The 19,029-nt window shown below is 47.0% G+C and overlaps 1 protein-coding gene across 1 annotated transcript in view; it reads right to left on the bottom strand.

Annotated features, from left to right (window-relative positions):
• The window catches only part of LOC129699242 (actin-related protein 2-A), a 39,086-nt gene extending 20,310 nt beyond the window's left edge, over positions 1 to 18,776 (bottom strand). The window contains exons 1-2 of the mRNA XM_055638861.1: positions 18,645 to 18,776; positions 12,830 to 12,940 (exon numbers count right to left, since the gene is read on the bottom strand). Coding sequence (XP_055494836.1) covers positions 12,830 to 12,940; positions 18,645 to 18,692 — 159 coding nt within the window. The 5' untranslated portion in view covers positions 18,693 to 18,776. The remainder of the gene's footprint in view (positions 1 to 12,829; positions 12,941 to 18,644) is intronic.
• Positions 18,777 to 19,029: the final 253 nt, after the last annotated feature.

Raw genomic sequence — 19,029 nt, 5'->3', positions numbered from 1 at the left:
ACAGGATACTGAGTTGGAGGATCAGCCATGATCACATTGAATGGCGGTGCAGGCTGGTAGGGCCGAATGGCCTACTCCTGCACCTATTTTCTATGTTTCAGCTTTGAGTATTAAAGTCTTTGAGCAGTCAAGAGAGAGCTAGATAGAAGTCTTAAAGATAGCGGAGTCAGGGGATATGGGTAGAAGACAGGAACGGGGTACTGATTGGGGATGATCAGCCATGATCGCATTGAGTACTTGCTGGGAAGCAGACAGGAATTGGGGGAGGAGGAGGCATGGTTGAGAGTGAACCTAGTCGAGGGGAAGAGTAACTCGGGTTTGGCTTCACTATAGAGTGGGGAAGTTGGGCACAGGCTTGGTGCCTGATGTGCTCCAGGTAACGTTAGCAATAGATAAAGTGACGTGCATGCCGGAGATGCTCACAACTGTATCCTTAGACAGGAAACTTTAGACATTTACTTCAGGTGCTCTGGATTCCTAACAGATAGGAAAAGACATGCAGGTTTGTAGGTTAGACACAAAGAGCTGGAGTAACTCAGCAGGTCAAGGTGCTGCCTGATCCGCTGAAGTACTCCTGCTTGTTGTGTTTGGTATAAACCAGCATCTGCAGTTCCTTCCTACACAAATGTGTAAATTAATTGTGGAATTCTCTGCCACAGAAGGCAGAGGAGGCCAATTCACTGGATATTTTCAAGGGAGTTAGATTTAGCTCTTAGGGTCAACGGAATCAAGGGATATGAGGAGAAGGCCGGAACGAGGTACTGATTCTGGATGGTCAACCATGATCATATTGAATGTCAGTGCTGGAATGAAGGGCCGAATGGCCTACACTGCACATATTTCTGGTTTCTAAAAAAAATAGGTGCAGGAGTAGGCCATTCAGCCCTTCAATGTGATCATGGCTGATTATCCCCAATCAGTACCCTGTTCCTGCCTTCTCCCCCATATCCCCGCTATGTTTAAGAGCCCTATCTAGCTTCTACACGGGGCATTAGCCACAAGGAGAGGCTGGACACCTGGATTGTTCTCTCTGGAACTGGGAAGGATAGAGGGAGACCCTGAGAGAAGTATATCAAATTAAGAGAGGCACAGATCGGGTAGAGAGTCAGAACACTTTACGTCAAGATGGCAATATCAAATACTAGTGAATATAGCTTTCTGGCGAGAGGGGCCAAGTTTAAATTAGCACAGGGCAGGTTTTTTTTTAATATACAGAGAGCGGAGGGTACCTGGAACTCTGCAGGGCATGGTGGTGATGGTGATAGCAAATACAATAGTGGTATTTAAGAGGCTTTTGGATAGACACATGGAGATGTAGGGGATGGAGGGATATGGATTATGTGCAGGCAGGCAGACAGGTGTTTGTCTGAACATCATATTTGGCACAGACATTGGGGGCTAAAGGGTCTGTCCCTGTGCTCCACAATTCTATGAAACTAAATGTGTAATTCCGGACCATAGACCAGGGATTAGGGAATTTGAACGGTTCAGGAAGTAAAGGAATCAAAGAGCGGATATTAGGGAACAGTCGAGCAAGCTTCAGAAACTCTGCATGAAATGGAGGCTGCCAATCATCTTGCACAACTACATGCAAGACTTTGGGCAACAAACGTTGGGCAACATCTCCACGTTTGCGGATGACACAAAGCTGGGTGGCAGTGTGAGCTGCGAGGAGGATGCTATGAGAATGCAGGGCAACTTGGATGGGTTGGGCGAGTGGGCAGGTGCAGTAATAATGAGGATAAATGTGAGGTTATCCACTTTGGTGGCAAGAACAGGAAGGCAGATTATTATCTGAATGGTGTCAGATTAGGAAAAGGGGAGGTGCAACGGGACCTGGGTGTGCTTGTACATCAGTCACTGAAAGTGAGCATGCAGGTTCAGCAGGCAGTGAAGAAAGCAAATGGCATGTTGGCCTTCATTGCGAGAGGATTTGAGTTTAGGGGCAAAGTTTCATGGTCAGTTTCTTGTTACATGTACCTATTAAGGTACAGTGAAATTCAGATTGACATAGTCATACCAATAAAGAGCAACAAGACACCCAAATAATCTTTTAACGTGAACATTCACCACAGTGACTCCCCCACATTCCTCACTGTGATGGAAGGCAAAAAAAGTTTCATCTTCTTCCCTTCTTTGTTCTCCCGCGGTCATGGCACTTGAACATCCAGTTGTCGGGGCGATCTTGGGTCCCGCAACTGGCGGTCGAGCCATTGCTTCAGGGCGATCAAGCTCCCGCATCAGGGGGATCACAGCTAGCCGCGCCGGGTGATCAGACTCCAGGTTGGGGCTGGTCGAACCTCCTGTGGCTTGGAGCTTCCCGGCATCACTCTCTGCCCGGGACTGTGAGCTCCTCGATGGTGAAATCTGCAGGCCGCCGTTGGAGCGTCAATCCCAGGCAAGGGATCACAGGCTCCGATGGTAGATCCATGACCCCGCGGTGGGGCTCAAAGTCAGTCTCGAGCAAGGCCTCCAGCTACATGATGTTAGGCCGCAGAGCGACCGGAGATACGATCCGGAACCCCCCCCCCCCCCCCCCCCAAAAAAAACGCATCCCCGGCAAGGTGAGAGATTGAAAAAAAATGTTTCGCCCGACCCAACCCCCACATAAAACAAACCAGAGAACATTAACACATACCAGTGAACATTAACACATACAAACACACACACACACAAAAAAGGCGAAAAGACAGACAGACTGTAGGCGAGGCTGCAGTTGTACAGGGCCCTGGTGAGACCGCACCTAGAGTAATGTGTGCAATTTTGGTCTCCTAATGCAAGGAAGGACATTATCATTATTGAGGGAGTGCAGCAATGGTTCACCAGGTTAATACCCAGGATGGCGGGGCTGACATATGATGAAAGAATGGGTCGAATGGGCTTATATTCACTGGAATTTAGGATGAGAGGCAATCTTATAGAAACATATAAAATTCTTAAAGGATTGGACAGGCTAGATGCAGAAAAAACGTTCTCGATGTCCAGAACCAGGGGTCACAGTTTAAGAATAAGTGGTAGACCATTTAGGACTGAGATGAGGAAAAACTTTTTCACCCAGAGAGTTGTGAATCTGTGGAATTCTCTGCCACAGAGGGCAGTGGAGGCCAATTCATTGGATGTTTTCAAGAAGGAGTTAGATTTAGCACTTGGGGCTAAAAGAATCTAGGGATATGGGGAGAAAACAGGACCGGGGTACTGATTTTACATGATCAGCCATGATCATATTGAATGGTGGTGCTGGCTCGAAGGGCCGAATGGCCTACTCCGGCACCTATTTTCTATGTTTCTAACAGGAGGAAGGTGGCCCAGCTGGTCTGGTCCATCGTGTGGAAGAGAAGAGAAGTTTACAGAGGAGCAGATGTTGAGTGGAGACAGGGAAATCCAGGTAGGAATGGGTTACATCAGCACCACAACACCCTGGATCAAAGCCGAAATATCTCTAGACTAAAATACACTCCAACACTTGCTCTAGATTCTACAAGCTCAAATTATCTGGCCATCCAAGACAAGAGCGGATAATTCACGTTATAAGATTCATTTCACCAATCTTTCACCCAGGGACCATATCACAAGATGAAGTAAAAAAAACAGTGCAATGCAATTTATTAAAATAACACAGATTCTGCACTCATCATACCTGCACAAAGAGAAATTAGTTGACGGTAAAACAGATGGGTAAATTACAAACCCATATTGTCTTTGCAGGCCAAGAAGTGCCAAGATAAATACAGTGCCCTCCATAATTTTGGGACAAAGACCCAGCATTTATTTATTTGCCTCTGTACTCCACAATTTGAGATTTGTAATAGAGAAAATCACATGTGGTTAAAGTGCACATTATTTAGTTACAGCGCGGAAACAGGCCTTTTCGGCCCACCGGGTCCGCGCCGACCAGCGATCCCCTCACATTTAACACTATCCTATACCCACTAGGGACAATTTTTACATTTACCAAGCCAATTAACCTTGTACGTCTTTGGAGTGTGGGAGGAAAACGAAGATCTCGGAAAAAACCCTCGCAGGTCACGGGGAGAACGTACAAACAGCACCCGTAGTCAGGATCGAACCCTGGTCACGGGTGCTGCAGTCCCTGTAAGGCAGGGACTCTACCGCTGCGCCACCGTGCTGCCCAAATAAAATTGTCAGATTTTATTATAGGGGATTTTTATACATTTTGGTTTCACCATGTAAAAATTACAGCTGTGTTTATACACAGTCCCCCCCATTTCAGGGCACCATAATGTTTGGGACACATGGCTTCACGGGTGTTTATAAGTGCTCAGGTGTGTTTAATTGCCTCCTTAATGCAGTATGTATAAGAGAGTTCTCAGCACCTAGTCTTTCCTCCAGTCTTTCCATCGCATTTGGAAACTTTTATTGCTGTTTATCAACACGAGAAAAAAATCACGTAAGTGGGACAGGCCCTTTACATCTCTCCATGACCTTTTGATGAGCTTAATCGAAGATATTGCACGACTGGCCGAAAGAAACAGACCCGTTGTTCAACAGAGAATGCATAACAGTACTCTTCAAACAGCCTGAAACACAAATGTAAACTACAGATGCTGGCACACTCCAACACACCATCCTATTCAAACCTTGGAATATGCAAAATAAATTCCTGTTTTCGATGACCAAAGAGTTGAAATGTAAATTGTGCGTACTGCCACTTTATAGAAACTGGCTACGTATGAAACTGTAGATGCAGACATTTGCTCAGGGCAGTTTGCAGAACATCAGTGCAAAACTGGAGTTTAGAAGGATGAGAGGGTATCTTATTGAAACATATAAGATTATTAATAGGTTGTTTCAGAGGCCTAACTGCAGATGCTGGGGGAGGGAAAGGGGGGTCAACGTTTCGGGCCGAAACCCTTCTTTACAGAATCTGATCGCAGGGGCGGGGGTGGGTGGGGACACAGAAAGGGAAAAGGAGGAGTGGAGTAGCCAGAAGGCAGGGGGAGCTGATGGGAGGATGCATTCAGGAGGCTGAGGAAGGGGAGGAGACAGCAAGGATTATTAAGGGATTGGACACGCTAGAGGCAGGTAACATGTTTCCGATGTTGGGGGAATCCAGAACCAGGGGCCACAGTTTAAGAATAAGGGGTAGGCCATTTAGAACTGAGACGAGGAAAAACTTTTTCACACAGAGTTGTAAATTTGTGGAATTCACTGCCTCTGAAGGCAGTGGAGGCTGATTCACTGGATGCATTCAAGAGAGAGTCAGATACACTTAGGGCTAGCGGAATTAAGGGATATGAGGAGAAGGCAGGAACGGGGTACTGAATGTGGATGATCCGCCATGATCACATTGAATAGCGTTGCTGGCTCGAAGGGCCGAATGGCCTACCCCTGCATCTGTTGTCCATGTATCTGTGCAAAACATTTGCTGCTTGAGAACAAAGCACAGTCCAGGAAGCATCAATTGATGAAGCAATCTCACACTCTCCATGCTCACACACTTCACTGGGTAGCGATGTTGAAATGTTGACGAGCATGCGCAGAAATTTATCACACAGTCAAAAACACAAGCCTTAACTAACTTAAAAAAAACGACCAAGCTAACTCTGTGACTCTCTGCAATGTGGTTCATTTTAAAATGTAGCACGCACGTAGAGTTTTGGGCGAGTTGTACATTAAATTCTGGCAATGTGTGTGTCATAGAACAGTTCAAGCAAGAGCATTAAGGTACGAAGTTGATGCAGGGTTGAATGTACATTGTGTGCAGCATAGGGTTCAGACTGAATACACACACAGGCTTCTAGCTCATGACCATTTAGCTGGCAATGCATCAAGTCACCCACCTGAGCTGCCTGCCGCACTCCAATGCCACTGAGGGAATGTTAGACGTCGGCTCGACTGACAAAATGGGGTTAATTTGGAGTCTCAAACCAAAAGCAGAGCTAGTACCAGTTCAAATACATGCTTCAAAGCAAGACAAAGTAGTGGACAATCCATGCCGCAACATGAAACACTAAGCCTAAAGGGACATTTACAAATTAATTAAAGACAGCAAGACTTTTTGTCGAAGGATTTCCATTTTTGAAAGTTTAAGAAAGAACTGCAGATGCTGGAAAAATGGAATGTAGACAAAAATGCTGGAGAAACTCAGCGGGTGAGGCAGCATCTATGGAGCGAAGGAATAGGTGACGTTTCCTACTCCTTCACTCCATGGATGCTGCCTCACCCGCTGAGTTTCTCCAGCATTTCTGTCTACCTTCCATTAAAACATTTTTTTTTAATTTTTTTTTTTTAAAAAGGATTTCCCTAACCACAATGTCAAAATTCTGGGGTCTAATGTCTCTTAGCAAGACAAATACTTGTATGTTTTACAAAACATTAGATTATAATTTAACAGACAATTATCTTCTAGGGTTTCAGCCAAACATGATCATAACTTGAATAACTAATATCCTCATCTTCCCTGTTTAGATGTACACAGTGGATACAGGCTCCACAGTATCTGCTGGAGACGGTATACGGGCCCCCACAATACCTGCCCGGCTGGAATCACACAAGGTTTTACTCGCACCACCCAGGTGTCGACCATTAATGTATAAATGTTGTCGCCCAACCTTTAAACTTGCAAAACCTCACCTCATTTGCAATTCCTTGATTGACTGGAGAATGGAGCGGCTGGGCTTGTACACTATGGAGTTTAGAAGGATGAGAGGGTTTCTTATTGAAACATAAGATTAAGGGTTTGGACACGCTAGAGGCATCTTCCCGATGGTGGGGGAGTCCAGAACCAGGGGCCACAGTTTCAGAATAAGGGGTAAGCCGAGGAAACACTTTTTCTCACAGAGAGTTGTGAGTCTGTGGAATTCTCTGCCCCTGAGGCTGGTTCTCTGGATACTTTCAAGAGAGCTAGATAGGTCTCTTAAATATAGCAGAGTCAGGGGATATGGGGATAAGGCAGGAGCGGAGTACTGATTGTGGATGATCAGCCATGATCACATTGAATGGCGGTGCTGGCTCGAAGGGCCAAATGGCCTACTCCTGCACCTATTGGCTATTGACTGCTGTGTAAGTTTTTTAAAACGTTCCTTGAATTTGATTTAGAGCTTTGATTGTGCTGTCGGGTTTGATAAAACTAGTTTCAATCTCTCGAATGACAAGTCAGGAGAATGGGGTTGAGAAGGAAAAATAGCTCAGACACAATCGAATGTCAGCAGCAGATGCTATGGGGCGAATGGCCTAATTCTGCTCCTGTGTCTTATGGTCTAAACTCCCATCCCTGCTGAATATCTCTACAGCATTCCAAGGCTGAGCGATTAAACATGGCCTCTCCCTTTCTGTCCTAGTCAGCATGAACAAGGGTATGCAACAATTGGATAGCACACCTTTATTGTTCTTGCCAGCTTCTTACCTTCTCCACACACCACACATGGCTGAGGCTCTGAGGCTGATCAGGTCTCATTTGGAATATTGTGAGCAATTTTGGGCACCATAATCTGAGGAAGGATGTGCCGGCTCTGAAGAGGGTCCAGAGGAAGTTTACAAAAATGATCCCAGGAATGAGTGGGTTCGCATATGATGTGCGTTTGACGGCACTGGGCCTGTACTCGCTGGAGTTTAGAAGAATGAGGGGGGACCTCATTGAAACGCACCAAATAGTGAAATGCTCAGATAGACTGGATGTGCAAAGGATGTTTCCACTAGTGGGAGAGTCTAGAACTAAAGATCATAGCCTCAGAATTAAAGGATAGTCCTTTAGGAAGGAGGATGGTGAATCTGTGGAGTTCATAGCCACAGAAGGCTGTGGAGGTCGTTAATAGACATTTTTAAAGCAGAGATAGATAGAAACATTTTTGACTAGGGGAGAATGGAGTTAGGAGGAAGAGATAGATCAGCCGTGATTGAATGGCAGAGAAGACTTAATGGGCCGAATGGCCTAATTCTGCTCCTGTCACTTATGACTGCTTTCTATCACCACGCCTCATACACCACTCATCAACATCCTGCCAGAGGAATGTCTGTCTAACGCACACTTAGAGCAGGTGAAAGGGAACAAAGATCAATGAAATGCTGTCATATTTTTAAGAGAAATAATTGCAAAATGTTAACTGAAAAGGAAATCTCAAAGCAAACTCTGGACAAATTGATTGCAATACCAAATTAAAATGAAATGAACACACCACACTTCAACTTACTTACCATTTTTTTGTTATTCTACTTCAACAGGTGAAAAGAGAGAGAGAGAAGGTAAAACAGAAAGGTCAGAAAAGATCAGAGTGATGACATCACTCCCAGAGCTCAGATTCAAAGTGACTTCCAAAATTAAAAATTAAAAGTTGAGACTCCTTCCTATTAATGGTGCAAAAGTGTTTTATGCATAGCTATAAACAGCAGCTCATTTACAAGATTTGTAACTAAACAATTTATTCAGAAATGTTACTCGATGCATGTTAACGACAGATTTGTAATATAATAACAAATTAAGCAGCAAATCTTAATGGTATGAAATGTTAAGGAAAAAGATGATGTTTGGGGCAATTTTTTTTTTTTAAACAGCGAGTGGTAGATGCCTGGAACTCAATGCTAGGGGTGGTGGTGGAAGCAGACATGATAGTGGCCTTGAAGAGGCACATGGAAGTGCAGGGAATGGAGGGATACGGATCACTTGCAGGCAGAGGACATTATTTTAATTTGGCATCATGTGCAGCACAAATATCGTGGGATGAAGGGCCTGTTCCTGTGGCTTCCACGTCAATGTTTCACTGAGTAATGCATATGAGGAGCTTCTCCAATTCTCTCAACCCGCAGTAAGTTTAAAAAAATAGGTGCAGGAGCAGGCCATTCGGCCTTTCGTGCCAGCACTGCCATTCAATATGATCATGGCTGATCATCTAAAATCAGTAACCCGTTCCTGCTTTCTCCCCATATCCCTTGATTCCTTAAGCCCTGAGAGCTAAATCTAACTCTCTTGAAAAATTATACTGGGCTGTATGCAACATGGGTATAGACACCCCAACACACTGCACTGACAATTTGCTTAACTACTCAAAACTTCCAAATGGGGAATGAATATTTGCAGCGGCTCCAAAATACTTTCAAGATGGCTCTTCAAACAAGTGCGCATTAAAAACATTAATTGCTGTTCAATTAAAATGTTTACATTCATAAGTTGTAGCAGCAAAATTAGACCATTGAGTCTACTCCGCCGTTCAATCATGGCTGATCAATCTTTCCAACTTGACTCCATTCTCCTCATAAACCTTGACACCCTTACCAATCAAGAACTTATCAATCACCACAATAAAAATATCCATCAACTTGGCTCTCACAGCCTCCTCTGGCAATGAATTCCACAGATTCACCACCTTGGACGGCTGATGCAAAGGTATTTTAACGCACCTCTGTCTTTACATTTGCAGCTTGCTTTGTACTACCATTTTGAAGGCTAGCTCACACCAATTAATTTATTACCACGTTCCTACGACTCATCTCATCGTTCCACCATTATTTTCTACCCATGAGTAGGCTACACCCATTTTGCTATCTCTCTCTCAAAATCATATAAAAATAGCCATCTTCCTCTTGTACGTCTCTCTACCGGCCTGGGAAACGCAACAATAAAATGTTATTTTGATTAGCTGTTGCTACAAAAGGACAATTTTTAGGCAAGTGAAAAAGAGAACTGAAAATAGCCAAAGCCATAACATTGAAAGTCAACTTTTGATCTGACTGGGTAAAACTTCAGATAGCCCTTGCTTTCTCTAGCCATCCTTTTCCCCTTCCTCCCACTTGTCTTACTGTCTCCGACTACATTCTATCTTTGTCCCACCCCCTCCCCTGACATCAGTCTGAAGAAGGGTCTCGACCCGAAACGTCACCAATTCCTTCTCTGCAGAGATGCTGCCTGTCCTGCTGAGTTACTCCAGCATTTTGTATCTACCTTTTCATTTGACTTCCTACTACAGGTGCACAACCTTTTATCCGGTGTTCCAGAAACCGAAAAGCTCCGAAAACCGGCCATTTTTTCCAGATGTCGTCTGCGCACCAAAGCTCGCGTTTGGCGCCAAACTTGACCCAAAACGACCCACGGTCAACCCAGGGCTGTACTACTGTAGCGGCTGCCTCCTCCCTGGAGACCGGGAGACGCTTAAACATCTGTAAATCATTGCTTAAATGTTAGTCAGTTAGTTTGGAGGGCTTTTATGTGAAGGGGGGTGAAGGGGTAAACTTTAATTCTTAGTCCCCTACCTGGTCGGAGAGGCGGGGAGCGGTCAATGCCTTACCGGGTCGCCGTGCAGTAAGCTCCGCAACGCTGTGGCCGTTGGGGCCCTGGTTCGGCGCCAGTTGTAGCTCCGACCCCGGCAACTCTACCCCTGGCTGCGAGGCGCTCCAAATCCAGCGCGGCCCGCGGCCCTGACGCCCCAGCTCCGCAAATGTCGGAATAGTCGGCAGCGTCGCAGCTTTCTGGGAAACCAGCGGGGAGCGGGCAATGCCTTACCGGGTCGCCGTGCGGCAAGCTCCGGAGCGCTGTGGCCGCCGACACACAACATCGCGGAGCGTCGCTGGATTTGGAGCCGCGCAGCCAGGGGGTAGAGTTGCCGGGGTTGGAGCTCCAACTCCGCGGCTCCAAATCCAGCGACGCTCCGCGATGTTGTGTGTCGGCGGCCACAGCGCTCCGGAGCCTGCCGCACGGCGACCCGGTAAGGCATTGCCCGCTCCCCGCTGGTTTCCCAGCGCTGCGACGCTGCCGACTCCCGACATTTGCGGAGCTGGGGCGTCCGGCCGCGGGCCGCGCTGGATTTGGAGCGCCTCGCAGCCAGGGGTAGAGTTGCCTGGGTCGGAGCTCCAACCGGCGCCGCCCGCGGCCGGCCGGAGCCCCCAGCTCCGCGAGGTTGGGAGTCACCGACCAGGTAGGGGACTAAGAATTAAAGTTTCCCCCTTCACCCCGACTCCACCACCACCACATAAAATCCCTCCAAACTAACTGACTAACATTTATGCAATGATTCTCCCAGTCACCGGGGAGGAGGCAGCAGCTCCAGACTTTTCAAGCCGCCCGCGCTACCTACCTAATCTACGCTAAAAATCTTCCATTCTGAAATCCGAAAATGTCCGAAATCCGACAAGTGTCTGGTCCCAAGGCTTTCGGATAAAAGGTTGTGCACCTGTATCCAATTAAGACTAGTCCTATTAACTGCTGCAAATTTCCCAGATTACATTTGCAAGGGGCACAATACACCCGAGTATTGTGTGCAATTTTGGTCCCCTAATTTGAGGAAGGACATTCTTGCTATTGTGGTAGTGCAGCGTAGGTTTACAAGGTTAATTCCTAGGATGGGCTTGTATACGCTGGAATTTGGAAGGATGAGAGGGGATCTTATTGAAACATTTAAGATTATTAAGGGTTTGTACACGCTAGAGGCAGGAAACATGTTTCCGATGTTGGGGGAGTCCAGAACCAGGGGCTACAGTTTCAGAATAAGGGGTAAGCCATTTAGAACAGAGACGAGGAAACACTTTTTCTCACAGAGAGTTGTGAGTCTGTGGAATTCTCTGCCTCAGAGGGCGGTGGAGGCCAGTTCTCAAGAGAGAGCTAGATAGGGCTCTTAAAGATAGCGGAGTGAGGGGATATGGGGAGGCAGGAACGGGGTACTGATTGGGGATGATCAGCCAATATCACATTGAATGGCGATGCTGGCTTGAAGGGCCGTGCTGCAATTGTTATATGGTTATATGGCCTACTCCTGCACCTATTGTCTATTGTCCAAGTCATAATCTGGCATCAGCAAATTTAATATTTAGAATTGGCTTAAGTTCAAATACCTGGTGAAATGCAGTTTCCCTTTCATCACTAAACCAATCTTGTCAGTTCCTTTTGCAAAGGAGCTTCCAAAATATATATTTTAAAAATGTTTAAGAAACAATTGGACAGGTACATGGATAGGACAGGTTTAGATGGGCCAAATGCAGGCAGGGTGGACTAGCATAGGTGGGACATGTTGGGCCATAGAGCCTGTTTCCATGCCACATGGCCCTAAGTGCCTCTGATAAAAATTTTGAAAGCTCAACTTTGATTTCATCCACCAATCCTCGTAACACAACTTTCCGTCCTCCATTACCAACAAACTAAGATAAAACCATAGCATGAATAATGCTAGGTAGACAAAAATGCTGGAGAAACTCAGCAGGTGAGGCAGCATCTATGGAGCGAAGGAATTGGAGACGTTTTGGGTCGAGACCCTTCTTCAGACTGGGGCATATGTCAATAATGCTCTGTGACTGGAGCATAAGCTACGGGCTGATGTTATAACGATGTTGATCAAGTACTTTCTCAAAAATTCCAATGGATTCCCTAACAAACCAATGAAATAGAGAGAGCAAATCAGTTATAGAAAAATAACAAGAAAATAGGGAGCAGAATGAGGGGAGGTGATAAAAATATTAAACCTCTTCCAAAACAAAAAAATAAAACTACACTGTACTACAGGCCACTTTTTTTTCCCAATACTCAAAATGTTAAATTAATAGTTATGTCACTTATGTAGGTTATTGCATGATAGTTTATAAACCTGTGAGTTGGACTTAAACTAAGGCACAATTTAATATTTAAAATGTATTGTTTTATATATTAAAAAACTGTACAGATCACCAAGCTTTAATTACTAAACATTTTCAGTGAGGAGCTGCTGTTGTAAACTATTTCTTACTATTAAATGAAGAAAAGATAAGGTTTCCTTTAAATCTGCTATACACACAGAAATTTAAGCATGCCAGAAAGAAAAATAAAACGCATTTACCATGGATAGGAATAAAATGGATAAGAAACATGTAAACATATTAAAGGAGCAAAGCAAGAGGATTTGTAGAACAGTACCTTGATCTCAATGTTGCCAACTTTGGCAGAGGAACGGATGATGGGCCTGCCCACCAGTGCTGGGAAGATGTGCTCTGGGAAGTTGGAGCCTGCATAGCCACACTTGACAAACTGTACACGTGGGAAACAAGAAAATACACTTAGTACCATCTCGTTAATTTACCAGGCAAGTAAACTTTCAAACAGAATCAAAAAAGTTATAGCAATCTGATCAATTGTGCATCCGTCTGCATTTGAAATAAAGTATGTGCAAGATGTAACTGCAGATGCTGCTTTCCACCGAAGATAGACACAGAGTGCTGGAGTAACTTAGTGGGTCAGGCAGCATCTCTGTAAAAAAGTAATAGGTGATGTTTCAGATTGAGACCCTCAGGTTTCGAAGAGTCTCGACACAAAACATCACCTATTCCTTCTCTCCAGAGATGCTGTTTGACATGTTGAGTTACTCCAGCATTTTGTGTCTATCTTGGAGAGAGGGAGAGTTTTTTCCAGCATCTGCCGTTCTTTCTTAAACATAATTACCATAAAATATCACTGAAATTGTAATTTACTCATGAATAACCTCAAAATTACATCCAGTGGGCAACATTGACTTGCAATGAAATCAGTGTTGGGAATAAACCTGTTGTAGTTGAAACTTCAGTTGCGAAATGAGCACAAGATTCAAATTCACTATGTCTCTACACAAGCATGCATGCACATTGAATTGTAAACACGACAAATATTTATAGTATGATACAGTGTGGAAACAGGCCCTTCGGCCCAACTTACCCATACTGGCCAACATGGCCCAGCTACACTAGTCGCATCTGCCTAGTGCTTGGTCCATATCCCTCCAAACCTGTCCATGTGCCTATCTAACTGTTTATTAACCATTGGGATAGCCCCAGCCTCAACTACCTCCTCTGGCAGCTTATTCCATACACCCACCACCCTTTGTGTGAAAATGTTACCTCTCAGACTCCTATTAAATCTTTTCCCCTTCACCTTGAACCCATGTCCTTTGGTCCTCGATTCCCCTACTCTGGGCAAGACTGTTCATCTACTCCTCTCGTGATTTTGTAAGCCTATTTGGACACCTCTATCAGATCTCCCCTCATCCTCCTGCACTCCAAGGAATAGAGACCCAGCCTGCTCAACTTCTCCATATAGCTCAGACCCTCTAGCCCTGGTAACATCCTCGTAAATCTTCTCTGAACCCTTTCAAGCTTGACAATATCTTTCCTATAACATGGTTTCCTGAACTGAACACAATATAGTGTTCAAGTTAAATATCGCAGACTTTTTCCAGCTTGCAACAGCTTTGGAAAACAGGGCAAATACCACAGTGCAATTTTAATCAGGATGTGTCTGCACCGACAAATCTTTGTTAGCAATGTGCTTGTGTTCTGGCATGCACTAACACATCTTTTCAACTCGTAATGGGTGCGATCCTGGCAGGGAAATGCGAGCAAGTACAAGATTCCCTCAAGCGTGCATGGACAGGAAAGTCAAAGCAAACCATCTCACTTCATACTCTCATGTTAACGTTCAGTGGACCGTCCGCCATGATATCTGTGTCAGAGGCCAAGATCAGACTGGTGACAACCTGATCTATAGTTTAGTGCAACACCCAGTGGTGTACTCAGCGATTTGTGGAGCTTCCCCCCCACCCCGCCCTCCCCACAAGCACTAGCATGTAGATGCATAACATTTTCAGGCAACACCTCCGCCCTTATCTGCACATTCCTTAGATCATGTTGATATCAACTCACCTATGTGGTATCAACTTACAACCACTAGACAAATAGCACACTCCTTTCCTGTCAGTTGTGTGCAGCAGAACATTTTCCTCAATGGCATTTATTAAAGCAAGTAGAAATTTACCTGTCCTCTTCATTAACCAAATACATAGCTCATCCATATCTGTTAGTATTAAGTAATTACTACATTCCCTTTCAAACAGCATTGTTACAATTACTGGGTCCTGAAGGCATTTTTGCAAAATAAGCCAAGTTATATTGGATATACATTTAAACAGGCTATTCCACCCAACCAAGCCTCACTGCTTTCTCTGCTCCATTAGAGCCTCTTCTAGTTTCTCCATGCCTGATGCTCTGTCATCTTAACGTATTTATACTTTGCACTTTAACCACTTCCTGCAGCAGCCAGTTCCACATTCTCAGCACTCTGAATAAATACGTTTATTCCACTAACCCGCGTCATTTCCTGGTGGCTATCTTGCAATAATGGCCCCCAAATTATGTTGCAGATTTGAGGGACAGGATGGCCTATCCCAGTTATTCTGTGTTATGCACCAGTATAAGCACGGAGCCTGCATCCACTATAACCAAAACACTTTCATTCTAAAACACTAACGACATCCTCAACTTTGCTCAAGTTATTTTTTTCCTGATAGGAATCAGTGGGCAATTCCGATTTCTCTCTCAAATCATCTCTGCCCCACTTCACTGTCATTTACTAGAATGGCAAATAGAACTTGTGACGGACAAACTACAAGCAGATCAAAGCCGTCTATAGGTTCAGCCTACTTTCAATTCTAACCCACTTCAAGTAAAGGGAAGTATATTTTGCCATTACAACTTGGGGAGCAACATTTAGCAATTGGTGCATGGGTACTCCAAGATCCACAATCTCTTTGCTCTATCCCACCAAGACATTCACATTCCAACTAATGTGACCCTGCTGTTCTTTCATCCAAAGTAGTCAGACCAGAGTGGAAGGTAGACAAAAATGCTGGAGAAATTCAGCGGGTGAGGCAGCATCCATGTAGAGAGGGAATAGGTGATGTTTCGGGTCAAGACCCTTCTTCAGACCCAAAACATCACCTATTCCTTTGCGCCATAGATGCCGACTTTCTCCAGCATTTTTGTCTACCTTTGATTTTTCCAGCATCTGCAGTTCTTTCTTAACAGACCAGAGTGGAAACTCACTGCAATTCAAAGCATCTCAATATTGCAGATCAAATATTTTTAAGGAAATGGATTCAGTAGGCATAAATCCATGTGATAGATCACACATTTGCTGAAATGTTTTCACTGCTAGGCTTGTATCTTGAAAATGTTAACGTCTTACCCAAACACTACAAAAACGTTTAACATACAGACCATTGCTGACCATCACACAAATTGCTACATGACTAACGACAAAGATTCAACCACATATCTTACTACAGAATGACATTGCAGATATTTAACCGAGCATTTTAAAACACCATTCCATATGGCCCACTAAGCAACAACGTTTTTTTTTTCAAGTGACGCTGTGAGAAGCTGGGGAAATTAAATAAATTTTTATTGTCAATTTTGATTGGGGATCATCTACCTCGAGCAATAACACTACTTCTGTCTCTACAGATGCTGCCAAAACTTTTGATTCTACAACAGTATTTTACATTGGAAAGAACTGCAAATGCTGGTTTAAATCGAAGGTAGACACAAAATGCTGGAGTAACTCAGCGGGACAAGCAGCATCTCTAGAGGGAATGGATGGCGTTTCAGGTCAAAACCCTTCTCAGTCTGAAGAAGGGTCTGGGCCCGAAACGTCACCCATTCCTTCTCTCCAGAGATGCTGCTTGTCCCGCTGAGTTACTCCAGCATTTTGTGTCTACCCACAGTATTTTGCAGACAGGGCAACTGTAGATGCTGGAAGCTTGTGCAAAAGAAAGTGCTGGAGGAACTCAGTGAATCAGCCAGCATCTGTGGAGGGAATGGATCAGTGATGTTTCAGGTCGGGACCCTTCTTCAGACTGATCGTAAATGGGGCGGGGGGGGAAAGCTGGAAAAGATAGGTAAGGACAGCACAAAGTCTGGCAAGGTGGATACAGGTGAGGGGGTGATGGTTGGGATGTGTTAGTCCATTCCCTCCACAGATATTGCCTGACCCACTGAGTTCCTCCAGCGTTCTGTGCTGTAGTCGGAGCAGTAATTTTCCTTTGTAGCAGGTCAGAGAAGGAAACATGAGAATTAAAATACTGCCATTTTGGGGGATAAACTACGATGAACATCTTTCAGATCATCAAATTTGTTTCTCAGAGCAGGAAGTCAGAACATGGTCTGCTCAGAAGCTGCAGAAAATGTGGAACTGGCGACCACAGAGAACGGCTGAAGTGAGAAGAGGAAGCGGTGTGTGGAGGGGTGATTAATTTAGTGCCAAACGCGAAATAACACGCCGGCCTGACCTGTGCTGCAAACCAGGCGGCTGAGGTATCCCAGGTAGATTATGCTTGCAATCCCCTCAACATGGACACTCATAGCATGGCATTGCGAGGGTAGAAACAGTGGCAGAACTAGCGGTAGGGCAGGCTCGGAACCAGAGTTGGGGTCACAGAAAGGCCAAGTGATCAGTGGGCAGTGTAGGGGTCAAGGAGTTAAGGGGAAGTGGGGGTAAAGTGACAGATGATTGGGGAGAAGGCTGGAGGGTATCTGGGGTCCAGTGCAGAGGAGCAGGTGGGGAAAGGAGCGAAGGACAGGGGAGGGGGCAGAAGCCATGACTATAAGACCAGGGGTCGGGGCGGTGAGGGCAGGAATAAAAGAACATGGGTCGGGGCTACGGGTCAGGGGGTTGACTGGAGTCGGGGGGGGGGGGGGGGGGGGGGGGGGGGGGGGGGGGGGGGGGAAGGGAAAATGGGGTCCAGGGGGAAAAAAAAGGACAAGGGTGGCAAGGGATGAGGGTGAAGGCAGCAGCAAGAGGAACTGATCGGGAGTGGGGGGGGGCTACGATGCCAGAACTCAAAGACCATGTGTCAGAGGGTCAAAGGACAGCGGAGTGGGGGGTATTTGCCCTCCCTCCTCCTCGACTCAGCCCGGCTGTCTGCCCACCCTCTCCCCCTCCCCTCCCCCCCCCCCCCCCCCCCCCCACCATCCCCGCTCCCCCATCGGACTGGGCCTGGCAGGCACCCACGTACCCTGGTGCTGTTGTTACACCCCAACCACCTTCCTGCCTTGGCTGTCCATAGCGTGGCCCCCGCTCCCTCCTCCTCCCTGTATTCCCTCCTCTCTCTCTCCTCACCCCTCCTCTCCATCCCTCCCTACCCTCCTTTCCCCTCCCCCTTCACCTCTCCCTTCCCTTCCATCTCCCCCACTCTTCCATCCCCACTCACTCCCCTCCACTCTTCCATCCCCACTCACTCCCCTCCACTCTTCCATCCCCACTCACTCCCCTCCACTCTTCCATCCCCACTCACTCCCCTCCACTCTTGCATCCCCACTCACTCTCCTCCACCACTCTTTCACCCCACTCACCCGCCTTCCACCCCCACTCACTCCTCGCCCCCACTCCCCATCCTCCCCCCCCCCTCCCTGTCTACTACCCTTCCCTCTCCCCCACGGCTCCCTCTCCCTCCTCTCCTCACCCTACCTCCCCCATTCTCCTCTCCCTTCCCTTCCCTCCACTTTCCCTCTCTCCCCCTCATTCCACCTCATCCGTCTTCCTTCCCCCACTCACTCCTCGCCCCCACTCTTCCCCCTCTCCCCCCCCGGTCTCACTACCCTTTCCCTCTCCCCCATCCTTCTCCCTCCTCTCCCCTCCTCCCCCAGTCTCCTCTCCCTTCCTCCACTTTCCCTCTCTCCCACTCCCACTCATTCCACCTCATCCGCCTTCCTTCCCCACTCACTCCTCGCCCCCCTCTCCCATCCTTCCTCCCCCACTCGCTCCCTCCGCTGGGCCGGGCCGGGCTGGGCCGAGCCGCTCCCCGGCTGGGCTGGGCACGTACCCCGGTGCCGCACACGGCCCACCACCACCACCTTGCTGCCCCCGGCTGTCCCCACGCCGCGGTCCCCTCCCCCACCAGGTAGGTAGGTAGGTCGCTACGTACCCCGGTGCCGTTGTCGCACACCACCACCTTCCTGCCCTGGCTGTCCATGGCGCCGCGGCCGCCGCCCTTCCCTTCCCTGCCCTTCCCTTCCCTTCTCTCGCGCCGTCCACCCGCCCACACCCGCCGGAAGCGCGCGCCCGTTGGCCGCCCCCACCCACGTGGAGCGGGGCTTCCGTCCGCGGCGTCCAATGGGGCGCCTCCCCCCCGGCACGTGACGCGGGCGGCGAGGCCGAGCGGCCGGGGGAAGGGCAGGGGGATAGCAGGGTCGCCATGGCAACCCCGGGCATGTAGGCCATGTCCACCTCCACAGGCGCTGCCCGGCTCGCTGGGACCTCCATGCCTTCCTTCAATCTCCACGCCTTCAACCTTCAACCTCCACACCTTC

This window comes from Leucoraja erinacea, chromosome 8 (genome assembly GCF_028641065.1).
Source record: "Leucoraja erinacea ecotype New England chromosome 8, Leri_hhj_1, whole genome shotgun sequence".
NCBI lineage: Eukaryota > Metazoa > Chordata > Chondrichthyes > Rajiformes > Rajidae > Leucoraja > Leucoraja erinaceus.
This window is presented reverse-complemented; position numbering and strand designations above follow the sequence as displayed.